This window comes from Schistocerca serialis, chromosome 6, assembly GCF_023864345.2.
Source record: "Schistocerca serialis cubense isolate TAMUIC-IGC-003099 chromosome 6, iqSchSeri2.2, whole genome shotgun sequence".
Lineage (NCBI taxonomy): Eukaryota > Metazoa > Arthropoda > Insecta > Orthoptera > Acrididae > Schistocerca > Schistocerca serialis.
In genome coordinates this window covers 527,207,261-527,224,148 of record NC_064643.1, presented here as the reverse complement: position 1 = coordinate 527,224,148, position 16,888 = coordinate 527,207,261, and the positions used below count along the sequence as shown (strand labels likewise).

The 16,888-nt window shown below is 38.0% G+C and overlaps 1 protein-coding gene across 1 annotated transcript in view; it reads right to left on the bottom strand.

Moving 5' to 3' along the window:
• Window positions 1-228: 228 nt before the first annotated feature.
• LOC126483985 (proteasome subunit beta type-7-like) overlaps window positions 229-16,888 on the bottom strand; it is a 29,998-nt gene continuing 13,338 nt past the window's right edge. Inside the window, exons 3-5 of the mRNA XM_050107286.1 lie at window positions 10,008-10,175; window positions 3,669-3,820; window positions 229-420 (exon numbers count right to left, since the gene is read on the bottom strand). Of these exons, the coding sequence (XP_049963243.1) occupies window positions 294-420; window positions 3,669-3,820; window positions 10,008-10,175 (447 nt within the window). The 3' untranslated portion in view covers window positions 229-293. The remainder of the gene's footprint in view (window positions 421-3,668; window positions 3,821-10,007; window positions 10,176-16,888) is intronic.

The following is a 16,888-nucleotide window of genomic DNA, read 5'->3' as shown; positions in this document are numbered from 1 at the left end:
GAGGCACTGAAATTCCTCATATCTGTGAGATGATGATAAAATTGCTATGTAACAAGTGATAAAGCAGAATTGCAAAATAAAACAAATCTATTTGTTCATTTATAGGCTTTGATTTTTCTAGCAATATCTTTTTTGTATAATTACTCCATCTTGTAAAATTTTTTTTTTTTTATTTAATGAAACCATACCAAGAACACCGACAAATCCAGAGGCCAAAAATGCTTAAAATTGAAGGTTTAACAAAATTCTTATTTATTGTTTTTTAATCTTCAGTTACAATTAAGGCATTGAATTCAACTTGACGTATCCATGGATTCTCCATGATCAATAACATTTACAGACAATTCTTCAATTTCAATGGGAAATGATGCAGCAGACAGAACAGCAGTAGTTCCTTTCTTGAAATCGTATGTTGCTTGCCTAAATGAGGGGAAAAAAACAATATTAGCACCATATTTAAACTTAAATGACATTAAAATTAAAAAGTATTATATATGTGGTTCATATTTAAACTTAAACAAACGCAGAAGACTGCACAGTGCTGTTTAAAATAAGTTCATTGGTCCCAAATTTTACAACTCCATGGAAACACTGTTGTCGTTCACGGTTAAAATGAGCATTGCAATCTTTGCAGTTCTGAATGTTATCACAGGAAGCCATCATAAACATACATAAAGCTATTAATATGACCAATATTTCAGTGGTGTGATCTGGAGACTTTCAGCCAAACAGATTCATTTTACACATCATACTGTTTTAAAAAATAGAAATAAATAACACACACTCCTTTTTGGATGATCTCACCACTTTATGAACTCTCCTAGAAAATAAACAATAGGCTGCTGTAAAACATATAACCTCAAAGCAAAGTAGTAAAACTCCACTCTCTGAGTCGTCATTTAATTTATTTTACCTATGTTTTTTACCTTTCTTTCTTTCTTTCAAGTAAGCAAGATATTTGGGTAAAATTCTCTGACCTGTTTCAATGTTAGGTTTAAGCGATATATATTTAGTTCCTGACAACTCCTCATAGTCACCGGAAACTAATTGTTGAGCCTGATACTATGCCAGTATTTTAAATGTCATAGTGAGCTGAATTATATCATGGTGATTTATGAAAATGCCAAGGAATTTAAATATGCTACCAGAGATTATGCTGATGCCCCCAATGGAGTACTGGTAAGTCATCATCTTATTGGAACGTAAATAGTTGTGCACAGTCTGGTTGGCCACTCAAAGTTGGAAAGAAAAAATACCTTTAGAACTCCAGATATGAGGAGGAAGATGGTTTCAAGAAGCTCCTGATAAATTAATAGTGAGCGGTGGGGGGAGGAGTGGTCAGCATACCACAATGACGACTTATCTTTCCTCTCAGTTGAGCTATATACCAGCCATAACCATTAATTTAACTGCAGTTTTTAAACACTGACAACTTATACCAAATAATATTCACATAATTAAAACACTGAGATACAATGCATTTTAAAATTTGTAATTTATAAAAACTCAGTAACATTCAATGCTAGGTTAAAAGGATGGAATTCCCTGAGATTTTACGAAATTCCCTGAGATTTCCCTGATTTTTCCGGGTAAAATATAATTCCCTGAGAATTCAAGTATTTCCAGAAGAATCACCACCCTGATATAACCCTGCAGAGTTTCAGCTTAGAATGACCAAATTCCTGAGGATATAGTCACTGTCCTAGTCACAATTGTGGCTGCATAATTCAGTCTCAACTGGAAGCCTTAATGACAGAATCCCAGTAGACTGCTGCATGGGGACAATATTTTTGCCTTAGCAAACATACTTCTGTACTTTTTCATGGTGCAGTGCTCAGATACTGCTTGTTTTTCATGTCTAGATAATTAATATGGTGTATGACATTTACACAATACTCTGAAACTGTATGTATGGACTGACCACCTGCGCTCACAAAGAATTTTATAAATCCCATGGAACCTGAGACTTGAGAGTGAATATATTGTGCGAGGATGAAGACCATCTATGTTATTAGCTGCATTCCTGCAAAAAATAAATCACAGCATAGCTATAATATGCATTTGAGCTTAGTGAGGTAATACCATCTCAAGAGTTCACTGGATTATGACATTCAAAAGAATGCTACGTAAAATAATGTTGCACAGAAAATAGTACTGCCATCTGGGTTAACGATCGTCCTTTGCTGGTAACACTGGCCCAGAGGGAAAAAAATGGGTTCTATGCCATACATCTCACACACATATAACAACAAATATTCACGTTTCTTGTTTTAAGGATGGTAACATGAGCTACATTCTTTTTGCACTGTTTCTGTAGTTCCATGAATCTGCTGCTGCAGCAGCGCTTTACGTATGACAGGGCTGTTGGTCAGGGCAGAATAGTGGTGATCCAGCTTTTATCTGCATGTGTGTTACAGGAGTCGTTTTGCTGTTCGTAAGTTCCTGTTATTGTTTCATATGTGTGGTTTGAGATGTACAAAAAGTAATCCTAGTTCTTCATTTTGGATTGAAATAAAGACTGCATTTCACAAAGACTAAATTTCACAATGGGGGTAACATTGTCCCATATTTTGAGCAATTGACCTGAACAATTTTAGGCTGAAATTTTGTTTATTTTCAAAACTATCACGATTTACTTTAAAAATTTCTTGCTGTTTTAAATGAAATTATTCCCCGTCAAGTTGAAAAGAGTTTCCTGTGCTACTTCAAATGGCTCTGAGCACTATGGGACTTAACATCTGAGGTCATCTGTCCCCTACAACTTAGAACTACTTAAACCCAACTAACAAAAGTACATCTCACACACCCATGACTGAGGCAGGATTCGAACCTGCGACCGTAGCAGTTGTGCAGTTCCGGACTGAAGCACCTAGAAGCGCTCTGCTACTGCAGCTGGCTCCTGTGCTACTAAATGAACTGATGAAGGTCCTAAAAGGGACCATGATCCACAACCTTTTCTCCAGCTTTGGTAAATATGGAATTGTCTCATTAAACAAAGGATCTTGAATGTTTGCTGATGAAAAAATGAATTTACATGGTAGGAGAGGCAGTCTTAGAGCAGCTAAACAAAAAAAGAATGACTATTTAACAACCTCAATTGATGCTAAAAGATGTGTCTTACTGGGAAGATGACGCAGAAGAAAACTAACCCAAGAAGCTCCTAAGCAAAACCTATTTTCTGTTCTTGAACTGAATAGGTTTGTGTAATCAGTTTTGATAATATTTAAATTGTGTTACACTTTTGAAATTATTCACCTAATAACATTAACTAATTAATATTTTCCTTACTCATTTTACCTCTTTCAATTTTAGTTATACACTGAAATTTTTAGAAATAAACAATTCATTGACCTTTAGCAACAATTTACTAAATATATGATCTTTTTCTTTGATTTGACATAGGCTGTGTGCATTTTTTACCTTATTGTGATCAGATTTGAAGGTGTGGGACAAATTCATCCACATGAAGGCAACATTATATCTTTTTTTTGCGGACATGAACAGTTTCTGAACTGTCAACCCTGTCAACTGATCATAATTTTACATGTCAAAGGAGATGAAAAAGTGGGCCAATGTCACCCCAGTTGACTGCAACCAAAGATTATCACCTTCCACTCCAACCCCCAATAAATTTTAGTGCTATGAAGCTTATGACAAAGCACATTTACCTCTTTCCTTTAATGTTGGCTTCATCATACGGACGTAAGTAGTCAACACTGCCTTTTCGAATGACGCACAAGTCAACATTGCTTCCTGATCCTAGATCATTGAATATACCTGCTGCAATTGCATCTCTCACAAGCTGTTTGCCTTCTTCTTCCTGTAAAAAGAAATTCACAGAACAACAACAAAAATCAACAACCAAATTTAAGGAGAAGTAATAGCTTGAAAACGACAGTATTCAGCCAATGAGGTAAGCAGTTCCCTGTAACAAAGCAATGTTCCCTTAACTGCTGATCAGGTTCTCAGGCAGATGAGTCATCATCATCATCATCATCATCATCATCATCATCATTATTATTATCAGTTTCAGTTAACGTTAACATAACTAAGCTTCGTATTTCTCAGACAGACAGGTTGAGTTAGGTATGTAGCTATGTGAATGCAAAAATTGTTTTTCAGAAGTTGTGTGTTCCACTTTTATCGTAAGATGTTTTCAGTGATCTGTAACACATGGTCCAAGTTTTATCTTTACTCTTAGAATTTTGAGCAGAAGCGTTTCTCCTGTATACACATGAGTCTCTTAGTGAACTCATTTTTATGTTGACAGAATTCTATCTGCTAGGAAGTTTCAAATACATCAGTAATTAACTTACATATAGAAGCAAACCCCATCAGACGTGGACTCATTATCTGCATTTTCACATATAAATGATCTTAAGTTTCCTATTCAGTGTTGTCATCTGTTAACCAGGTGTGGAAGCAGTAATGCATTACCGAATCTCTAATGCGCATCTTCTGTCATGTTTGTCATGACATGAATCATCAGTTTAGGCCATCAGAGGTGAGAAGTTGCACTTCACAGTACCTGTATTTAAAATGTTGGGTAAAATAAAAGGAAGGGTGCCTGTCGAGGGTAAAGAAGCATGTATGAATGTAATATTCATTAAAAACAAAGAAGTTTTGGATTACTATGTGAAAGGTGAGCATTTTGTTGAAATTCAGCATGCTTTGAGACTTAGTGAACCCATTGTGAGAACTATTCATGACAATACAGAATCAATCTGAAAAACCGCTCAACCCTCAACTGACATAAATGTGACTACAGTGACCAAATCTCATCCGGATGCGATAGAAAGATGCACCACAATCAACACCACACATCTCTCTCTGGAGTCACTACTCAAGTTAAAAGTCAAGAGCTTGTATACAGATTTAATGAAAGAATAGGACGTCCCAGCACCTTACTTGGCCAATACTGGTCAGTTTGATTGCTTCAAGCATCATTGTGGCTTTCACAGCATTAAAATGACAGAAGCAGCAGATGATATTTGAGCCCAGGAATTTAAAATGAGATTTAAATAAATTGTGATAAAGATTACACTGTGAAACAGTGAGGCCCTTCAAATGAATGTCTAGTTTTAGCGAGAATATTCCAGCTACAAAGAATTTGCATGAAATAAATCCACCAAGGAAACTGAACTGACCATAGCACCACCACTTTCTTCCCATGTACATAATCCAAAGAGGCCATTTAGATGTAAATAGACTTGATGAAAATAATTTTTGCATAGTATTGTTATCAGAATTACATTTTTAAGTGTGTAAATTTTGCATTAAAATGTGTTTCAGGAAGAGGATAATGGTTATTTCTGGTAAAAATACTAAGAAACTCTGCTATTTTAAACTTGAAATATGTGAGTAAACAAGAACCTAAGCCCCATATAGCGCATATAAAACGGCTCTCAATTCACAAGAATTTGGTATATGCGACAATTCCGTGGAATGTAAATCTCATGCGCAATGAGATCTACCTGTACCTGAGACTAGCATCTTCTGCAAGATGTAATATACATAAAACCATAACATTACAACTAACTGGGAAGAAAAGACAAAAGCATCAAATAATAATACTAATAATCAAAGCCCATTCCTTAAATTAAAAACTTTGTGGGAAGTATCCTGTTTGATGTTTTAGACACTTCAGCTTTTTGTAGCCTCATACAAGCAGGAAAGGTGGCTTTAGTAAGGCTGTGATAACGAAAGTAGGGTGCAGCGTGTGTGTGTGTGTGTGTGTGTGTGTGTGTGTGTGTGTGTGTGTGTGTGTGTGTGAGAGAGAGAGAGAGAGAGAGAGAGAGAGAGAGAGAATGAGTGAGTGAGTTTGCTAGCTTTTCAAAGATGTGTTTTGTTTTTACTGGAATGTCAAGTAGGGAAACAAACTGTTTTAGTGCTAAAGCAGGTGGGGGGAAAAAAATCACCTCATATGTATTTCTTCAATAAACCTATTGCCCAAGTCCAAACCCACATATCTGCTGTTTCAAAAACATTAGTTTTAGCATGTATATATGCAAATCCTAATGATAATCACACTTAAACTTCGATTTTACATTTGTCACGATTCTACACAATAAATTCATAGCACGTGTGAAAAATCCTGAAGATCAATGCTAAAAAATCTCCAATTTTATGCTTCTTCCTAGTAAGGTTTACCATGATTCTACATTTTTACTCGTTTACCTTGATTCTACATTTTTACTCTAAGTCTCACTTGCCTTCACCCCATTTTCTTCCTATTGACATTTGATGTGACTGAACGCATTATAAGTGGCACAAAACACAGCTGGTTTGCACCACGTGTGGTGGCTGAGTTAGGGGAATATTTTAGCCCACTGCGGAGAGGGGAGACACGGGACAGGAAATGAAACGTAATCCACGATTGGCATTGCCAACACAACTTGGAACATTTAGCTTCAGCACATTATTATGGTACAACTACTGCCAAGTTGCGGCAGCAATGGAAAAACGCGACAGTCAACACGAAGTGTTTCAGACTGAGCCAATACGTGACGATGGGGCCCAGCAGCCACATTTTCTTGTGCCACTTTTAACTCAATCTGGTCTTTTTGCACATATTTTCGGTGAACTTTGCTCAGCAACGCTATTGATTGTAAACCTTTAAAATTCAAACTTTGAGTCTCAAAGAATATTCTTGGTCAGACTCAAGTAAACATCATCAGCCATTTCCGGCTAGTGAGCTCTTATTGGCTGATGACATATTGGGCCACCCAACGGCCAGTGCAGCCACCACACCGCAATTAATAAATTTACAAACCTTAACCAACAAAACATTTGGAATTCTTAAAGTACTGGATTATAAGGTACAAACAGGCAAGGAAGCTATAAGTCAAAGTCGCTGCGAGAATTTCATTCTCCTCCTCCCATGTAGCAACTTTGTCAACGTTCAATGTCAACTGACGTAAGCAAATCAAAAATCCATGCGCAAACAAAAAAGAAATTTCATTATGTTATGCCATAAATAGACTTATTAGGGAAAACGTGAGTTTTGTCACTAATAATGCTATACAGTACGTAAATGAAAACTTCTGCTAACGATATAGGAGGTAATTGAGCCATTTCCCAGCACACTACTGTCACAAATTATACCTTAAAACGTGCAGTTTTGAGGGTTCTTTCATTTTATGTTCACCTCGAAAATATCAAGAATTTATAGCCTACATGGCTAACCATGAAATACAGTGAAAACCGCTAGATTACATCTTGGATGTTTGTTTCCCACCTGCTGCCAAAAGTTGCATAGCTTGGTGACATCACACTAACGCAGTGGCTTCTAGCATATAGTGATAAACAGCAAACTTACAGGGCAGCTTGTTTCAAAGCACATCTGATGTGATTGGTATATAGCAAGTGGAATGACCACGGCTTCCACTTAAGTTTAATTTAGATAGTTTTACTTCATATGCCCTTCACTAGCACGCATTAATTTCACTTGCAGTAGTTCTGCTCGGAGTCTGCCAACACGTTTGGAATGTATTGTGCCTCTACTGACTGCAGCCATAGTAGGCTACATCATATGCTGTGTGTGACACCACAATTAACAGGCTGTGTTCAGTAAAGATTTGTGCACTGGCTTGTTCGTTTTTGTTACAGCCCTCAATGGCGTTTAATGTGTTGTAATGGCAGACAGATTGTTTTAAATGTAATGGATCGTTGGGATAGAGACAGAGGCTTAACTTTGTTGGTGCAAGTAAGCACTATATTGAAGGAAAACTTGTATGTATATAAGGGTTTTCATGAAACCTGCAGTGTTTGCACCATGGTAAGCGACAAGTTCGAAGTGCCCAGAACGCTCCACTTCGACTACTCGTTAGGTTTCGTTGACTGATCAGGTAGTTGACACCTTTGCTCACTTCTCAAATGCTTCTGACTTAAATAATGGAACAGTGCAATCGGTACGTATTTTTGTATGCTTAGCACTACAAGTTTCGTGAATTTATTCACATTGTCAAGTGCAAATATTTTGTGTGCTGTTTGTAATGTGTGTTGCGACACTCTTGCTCTGTACTGTGTCATCTTTTTGAGGTTAAGGTACTGTACTGTGCCTCCTAAACTGTGCAGAAAAACTCACTCTCACTGTGTGTGTGTGTGTGTGTGTGTGTGTGTGTGTGTGTAAAGCTTATCTCATGGATTTTGGTGACCCAAATTTTGTTGCTGGTTCACAATACACTGCAGATAATTAGTACCAATGTTAATAAACTATATGTAGTAAATGCCTAGACATGAAAAATGATGGAACTTTTTCTAATTTGAAGAAAAATTATGATTGGTTTAGTTGGTAGGAAGTGGCAGCAATGTGTCCACTGGCTATGAGTCTGATATGTAGCTTAATTTCACTAATATCTATGTAAAAATATTGTATGCTTATTTCTACCCCTACCAATTCCCCTCTATGGCGAGCCAATTTAATGTGTGCTTGTCATTTATAGCAACGAGTATGTGACACTCAATTATCAGCTCTTGGAATTGGATCCTTGAATGGAAATAGAGATAATTTATTCATTTTGAAAGTTACGTTAAAGGAGGATAGTGAGAGGCTTCTGGTTTTGATGCCCCAGGGTTTATATATGCAACACATTTCTACAGAAAAATTCATCTGGGGAATAAAATTACACTAGGATGTATTCAATTTTCACAAGGTCGAGATACACTTTCTTTAAAATAACAGGACCCTAGTACTTATTTTCTTCAATGAGAATACTACAAGACTGAAGACAAAAAGCTATGTACACATGTGTGGTGATTCCTTTTGACCATGCTTATTTTAAGGCTTTGATGAGTCAAAACTAGTTGCAGCAGTCCATGGGCCAAATCTTGAACAGCTTTCACTAACAGGAACTGGGAGAATCTAGAATCCCTGTGTCAAACGCATTTTCGTGATTCCAACGGTTGAAACTTCAGCTCGAACGAACCTACTGGAGGTCTTTCAACATGCATCACCAGAGTATGGGCACTACCCTTGGCTACAGGAGGAAAAAACACACCCTCCACAAATTGGATTCTGACCCCTTCACCGTACTTCCCAGTTTTGGTTTATGCTCATCAATGGCCCCCCCCCCCCCCCCCCCCCCGGGTGAAAAAGGAAAGATCTTTCAAAAATGAATGTTTTGACATATAACTTGTGGTCATAGTATGGCAGAAAATAGCTCGATTACCTTATAGCCAGTTACCAATTTCAATTTTTTGACATGTTTTTACTTGATGTTACACATCTCTGATTTTTAAAGAACTGACTAAATTCATTACCACAAATTACAGTAAAAACATTGAACCACACAATTAATTTCCTCCACTTACACAGATTTTATACACTGTATTGGAGAGAATTACAATTTTGAATCGTATTTCCCAATTACATGTTTTTGCTTGTTTTTTTTTTTTTTTTTTTTTTTTTTTTTTTTTTTTTTTTTTTTTGAGGGTTTTTATGTTTTCTTCGGTTCTGCATTTTCCTCAATTTTGCGTTTTTTGTCTGGACTACACGAAAACATAAAATAGGAGTTTCACTGAAGTCATCTTGTGTCATAAACACAAGACACAGAATAAATGAAGAAATTAATATTTTAAATGATTAATGGAAAATCTCATATAAAGATGTGAAACAAATACTAACAAAGAGATAGAGGGGCTGGCCAGTACTTACCTCAGCTAAGTACAGCCGATAGATACACAAAAAACAGAACCAAAAAATTTTTTTACGTTCCTAGCTTTCGGAACAAATGTTCCTTCATCAGGGAGGAGAGAGGGGAAAGAAAGGGAAGAAGGGAAAGTGGATTCAGTTACTCACAACCCAGGTTATGAAGCAACAGGGAAAGGAAAACAGGGAGGGTAACAAGGATGGAGGCATGGTTGTCAGAGGGAAGCCAAAGATATATTTTATCCACTGTGAATGAAAAATCTCAACTGTTTACCTCCTAAATATAACAATTAGAAACAAAATCTAAATATGATTTCAGGTGAGATTTAAAAGTCATTTGCTAATGTCTGAAACTTACCGTCATATCTGGTTTCCATCTGGATTCAAAAACTGACATTGCTGCCAGTGATCCGGAGCCCATTGTAGCATATGGAAGCTTATCTGATGACCCATGAGGATATATGCAATACAAATGTGGGCCTGTATTGTCTACTCCTCCAAGTACAAGAGCTGCACCAATGTAGCCCTGTAACAGAACAGATATATGATAAAATCCCTCTGGATTCTGAATCACTGAGAAGACAACTATTGGAAATGATGTTGTTGTTGTTGTGGTCTTCAGTCCTGAGACTGGTTTGATGCAGCTCTCCATGCTACTCTATCCTGTGCAAGCTTTTTCATCTCCCAGTACCTACTGCAACCTACATCCTTCTGAATCTGCTTAGTGTATTCATCTCTTGGTCTCCCTCTACGATTTTTACCCTCCACGCTGCCCTCCAATACTAAATTGGTGATCCCTTGATGCCTCAGAACATGTCCTACCAACTGATCCCGTCTTCTGGTTAAGTTGTGCCACAAACTTCTCTTCTCCCCAATCCTATTCAATACTTCCTCATTAGTTACGTGATCTGCCCATCTAATCTTCAGCATTCTTCTGTAGCACCACATTTCGAAAGCTTCTATTCTCTTCTTGTCCAAACTATTTATCGTCCATGTTTCACTTCCATACATGGCTACACTCCATACAAATACTTTCAGAAATGACTTCCTGACACTTAAATCAATACTGGATGTTAACAAATTTCTCTTCTTCAGAAACGCTTTCCTTGCCATTGCCAGCCTACATTTTATATCCTCTCTACTTCGACCATCATCAGTTATTTTGCTCCCCAAATAGCAAAACTCCTTTACTACTTTAAGTGCCTCATTTCCTAATCTAATTCCCTCAGCATCACCCGACTTAATTAGACTACATTCCATTATCCTTGTTTTGCTTTTGTTGATGTTCATCATATATCCTCCTTTCAAGACACTGTCCATTCCATTCAACTGCTCTTCCAAGTCCTTTGCTGTCTCTGACAGAATTACAATGTCATCGGCGAACCTCAAAGTTTTTATTTCTTCTCCATGAATTTTAATACCTACTCCGAATTTTTCTTTTGTTTCCTTTACTGATTGCTCAATATACAGATTGAACAACATCGGGGAGAGGCTACAACCCTGTCTTACTCCCTTCCCAACCACTGCTTCCCTTTCATGTCCCTCGACTCTTATAACTGCCATCTGGTTTCTGTACAAATTGTAAATAGCCTTTCGCTCCCTGTATTTTACCCCTGCCACCTTTAGAATTTGAAAGAGAGTATTCCAGTCAACATTGTCAAAAGCTTTCTCTAAGTCTACAAATGCTAGAAACGTAGGTTTGCCTTTCCTTAATCTTTCTTCTAAGATAAGTCGTAAGGTCAGTATTGCCTCACGTGTTCCAGTGTTTCTACGGAATCCAAACTGATCTTCCCCGAGGTTGGCTTCTACTAGTTTTTCCATTCGTCTGTAAAGAATTCGTGTTAGTATTTTGCAGCTGTGACTTATTAAGCTGATAGTTCGGTAATTTTCACATCTGTCAACACCTGCTTTCTTTGGGATTGGAATTATTATATTCTTCTTGAAGTCTGAGGGTATTTCGCCTGTTTCATACATCTTGCTCACCAGATGGTAGAGTTTTGTCAGGACTGGCTCTCCCATGGCCGTCAGTAGTTCCAATGGAATATTGTCTACTCCGGTGGCCTTGTTTCGACTCAGGTCTTTCAGTACTCTGTCAAACTCTTCACGCAGTATCGTATCTCCCATTTCGTCTTCATCTACATCCTCTTCCATTTCCATAATATTGTCCTCAAGTACATCGCCCTTGTATAGACCCTCTATATACTTCTTCCACCTTTCTGCTTTCCCTTCTTTGCTTAGAACTGGGTTTCCATCTGAGCTCTTGATATTCATACAAGTCGTTCTCTTATCTCCAAAGGTCTCTTTAATTTTCCTGTAGGCGGTATCTATCTTACCCCTAGTGAGATAGGCCTCTACATCCTTACATTTGTCCTCTAGCCATCCCTGCTTAGCCATTTTGCACTTCCTGTCGATCTCATTTTTGAGACGTTTGTATTCCTTTTTGCCTGTTTCACTTACTGCATTTTTATATTTTCTCCTTTCATCAATTAAATTCAATATTTCTTCTGTTACCCAAGGATTTCTACTAGCCCTCGTCTTTTTACCTACTTGATCCTCTGCTGCCTTCACTACTTCATCCCTCAAAGCTACCCATTCTTCTTCTACTGTATTTATTTCCCCCATTCCTGTCAATTGCTCCCTTATGCTCTCCCTGAATCTCTGTACAACCTCTGGTTCTTTTAGTTTATCCAGGTCCCATCTCCTTAAATTCCCACCTTTTTGCAGTTTCTTCAGTTTTAATCTACAGGTCATAACCAATAGATTGTGGTCAGAGTCCACATCTGCCCCTGGAAATGTCTTACAATTTAAAACCTGGTTCCTAAATCTCTGTCTTACCATTATATAATCTATCTGATACCTTTTAGTATCTCCAGGGTTCTTCCATGTATACAACCTTCTTTTATGATTCTTAAACCAAGTGTTAGTTATGATTATGTTGTGCTCTGTGCAAAATTCTACCAGGCGGCTTCCTCTTTCATTTCTGTCCCCCAATCCATATTCACCTACTATGTTTCCTTCTCTCCCTTTTCCTACACTCGAATTCCAGTCACCCATGACTATTAAATTTTCGTCTCCCTTCACAATCTGAATAATTTCTTTTATTTCATCATACATTTCTTCAATTTCTTCGTCATCTGCAGAGCTAGTTGGCATATAAACTTGTACTACTGTAGTAGGTGTGGGCTTCGTATCTATCTTGGCCACAGTAATGCGTTCACTATGCTGTTTGTAGTAGCTTACCCGCATTCCTATTTTCCTATTCATTATTAAACCTACTCCTGCATCCCCCCTATTTGATTTTGTGTTTATAACCCTGTAGTCACCTGACCAGAAGTCTTGTTCCCCCTGCCACCGAACTTCACTAATTCCCACTATAACTTCAACCTATCCATTTCCCTTTTTAAATTTTCTAACCTACCTGCCCGATTAAGGGATCTGACATTCCACGCTCCGATCCGTAGAACGCCCGTTTTCTTTCTCCTGATAACGACATCCTCTTGAGTAGTCCCCGCCCAGAGATCCGAATGGGGGACTATTTTACCTCCGGAATATTTTACCCAAGAGGACGCCATCATCATGTAATCATACAGTAAAGCTGCATGCCCTCGGGAAAAATTACGGCTGTAGTTTCCCCTTGCTTTCAGCCGTTCGCAGTACCAGCACAGCAAGGCTGTTTTGGTTATTGTTACAAGGCCAGATCAGTCAATCATCCAGACTGTTGCCCTTGCAACTACTGAAAAGGCTGCTGCCCCTCTTCAGGAACCACACGTTTGTCTGGCCTCTCAACAGATACCCCTCCGTTGTGGTTGCACCTACGGTACGGCTATCTGTATCGCTGAGGCACGCAAGCCTCCCCACCAACGGCAAGGTCCATGGTTCATGGGGGGGGGGGGGGGGGGGGTATGATGTACAAAATGTAATTACACACTTTATTTGTCTGAACAGGCTCTAGGTTGCTACTTCTGTAGACCACATTATGTTTAAACAACTTTAATCAATATTGTCACAACTAAACTACCCATTTACAGCAGTTTTAATTATAATACAACCTTGATGCTACCATTCTTAAAGCTAACTTTACACAGTTATGGCTACTAAATGTGTATACATGAATTAAGTTCCAATAACAAGTTATCAGTTGCGTGTTGCGTCACATCCTACACTAATGAAATGTGTTCCAGTAACTCCCTATGAGCAAGCAATACACGTAGAGTTTACTTGATTTGGCTGTCTAGTGCATGTAATGAATCTGTACACTATCAGGTGTGGCTTAGTGGCAAAGTGCCAACTACTAATCCAAAGATTTTGGGTTTGATTATTGGTCAATTCTAGGACTTATCTATAACTTAACACTTCTTTCACCTCAGGGAACGTTTGCTGATGTGAAAAATGCTGAGCTGCACTGTAGTTCAGAATAAGATAGGCCAGAAACATCATACAGAATTCGTATCTTCTGATGATGAAATTGTTCAATCCCATAAATGGTCAGACAGACAAAATAAAAGTTATCTGAAGCAACTGCAACAAGAATCGCATTCCAATTGGCAGCAAAGAACTCAATGGCTGAATAAAAAATCTTACTGTAAGAGGCAGTCAAATGAAAACAAGACAAATGGAAAAAAATAAACTGTTTACTATTTCAAAAGTAATTGCTTTAACTGTTTAATACATTTACCCCACTGAGACAGAACAGCCAATGCCTACATGGAAAAAGTCTGCACATGCTTATGGAACCATGGCTGTACCTATGAGTGCACCTCTTCATCTGAATCAAATCATACAGCAACAAATGTCTGTCTTCAGGGCTCCAAACAGGTGGAAATCATTTGGGGTGAGGTCGGGACTGTAAGAAGGATATACAAGGGCTTCCCTGCGAAACTTCCACACCGTACTCAAAATAACCTTGGTAACATGTGGGGTCATCTCAATACAGTCTAATTATTACTTCAAAAATTTTGTCAAATCATTGAAGAACATTATTTCTGAAGCTAACGATCAGCTAACTTTGAACATGAACTGCAAGGCTCTTAGATTATATTACTTGCTTGAGTTACATAAAAAAAGACTATCCCAAGAGTACAGGTGTCTCATCATTCTCACCTCCCTGTTAGTTGCTAGTGGGAGAAAAACATTACATCATCCCAAAAAAATCCAAATCAAAGTTTGGAACTAGAATCTCCATAGTCTTGTTGGGCAGATTTAATGATTTACAGCTACTACGCTATCATTTTTTTTACACTGTTAGTTTGTTCATAGTGTGTCTACCAATGGGAGCATAGGCATACTGGAAGACCTTTTGCAAAGATGTAAAATAAATACCTGTATTATGGCTACTCAGACACATTTCAATCTTAATTACTTTCTGTTCCAATTCCCCCTCCCCTTCACTACATGAAATTTTATACAGAACTTTGAACATTATTATAAAACAAAAATTCTGTAATGAGAACATAGAGGATCAGATAAATGCAGGAAATTTGTGGGTGTGCTGAGCTTATTGATCAATACAACTTGCTATTTATTCTTCAAACATACATTCCCAAAATAATAAACTGGATTGCAATGGAGTTGGGAAGCCAGGTTAAAAATGGAAAGGTCAAATGCGGAAAGAAAATCAACTTGAAAATGGGATAACACTGGCCCAAAACATGTGGCAATAATCATGCGAGTTACAACAGGACTGAATATCCTCAATATTACTTGAATGACAATTGTATGATGGCTTCACATCGGTTATACGGTGACAATGGTTACTGAAGTTGATAAATCCATCACAAAGGCTAGGTGACTTTTTATGACAGAGTGGCTAAGCAGTTGCTAGCATCCTGATGAGACAATGAATGGACAGCTTTTAGAACCAACATGATGCACACAAAAGAATTATGGGCAAAGTTCGATCTGATTCTAAATTGCGCTCTGGAGAAGCATGTACCAAGAAAGTGGTTAAGGACAGAAAAGACACATTGTGGTTTAATAACAAAGTTTGGAATATGTTGATAAAGAAGATATTATTTTTTGATGCAGAAATTTCAATAGACAAAAGTCGAAATTTGTGTATCTACAAGAAGATTGATGCAGGAAGCATACAACTTCCACCCACATGGATTAGTGAAAGAACTTACTGAGAACCCAAAAAATAAGCGGGCTGAAGACTTCTATCCATTCGCTTGTCGACGTGCCTCATGTGGCAATAAAAAACGGCAAAAGGAACACTGAAGTTTTAAATTATGTTTAGACTCACTCACCAAGAGGATCATACAGGCATAAAATCATTTGACCATCACACAGACTCCCATTTGAAGGACACAAATATAGGCATCCCTGGCATAGAGAAGTAACACAGTTGGAAAAAAAAGTTGCTAGGTCCAGACAGAATACCAATTCAATTTTACAGAGAGTATTCTTCGCCATTGGCCCCCTGCTATTTAGCCTGCATTTCTTGCAAATCTCTCATCCAATGTCAAGGCCCAAAGCGTACATGACTCCTGTATATATGAAGAGCAAAAGAAAAGACCCGCAAAATTACAGGCTAATATCCGTAACATCAGTTTGCTGCAGAATTTGTGAATGTTCTAAGTTTGAATATAATAAATTTTCTCGAGTCAGAAAATTTTCTGTTCACAAATTGGCATAGATATAGAAAGCATCACTAGTGCAAAACTCAGTTGCCCTCTTCTCAAGGCATCCTGCAAACTGTTGATGAATGGCAAGAGGCAGATTCCATATTCCCTCATTTCCGGAAAAAGTTCGGCACATCAGCCCACTGCTAACTGTCAACAAAGGTTTGAGCATATGGAATATTTTCCCAAACGTGACACGCTCGATGGTAGCTTAAGTAACAGATGCCCGTACTTTGTCCTGGATGGCAGGTGTTCATCAGTCATGGGTATCATCAGAGTGCACCAAAGAAGTGTGACAGGACCAATCCTGTTCTGTATATACGTAAATGATCTGACAGATAGGGTGAGCAGCTATCAGCAGCTGCTGTTGACACTACTGCATGGGAAAGTGGTGTTGAGTAACTATAGGAGGATGCAGGATGACTTGGACAGAAATTTCTGACGTGCTGAATTGTAACTTGCTCTAAATGTAGAAATATGTTAGGTCAATATAGATGAGCAGGAAAAACAATCCTATAATGTTTAAACAGAGTATGAGTGGTGTGCTGTTTGACATATCTAGGCATAACACTGCAAAGTGGAATGAAATGGAAAGAACAAATAAGATCAATAGTGCAAA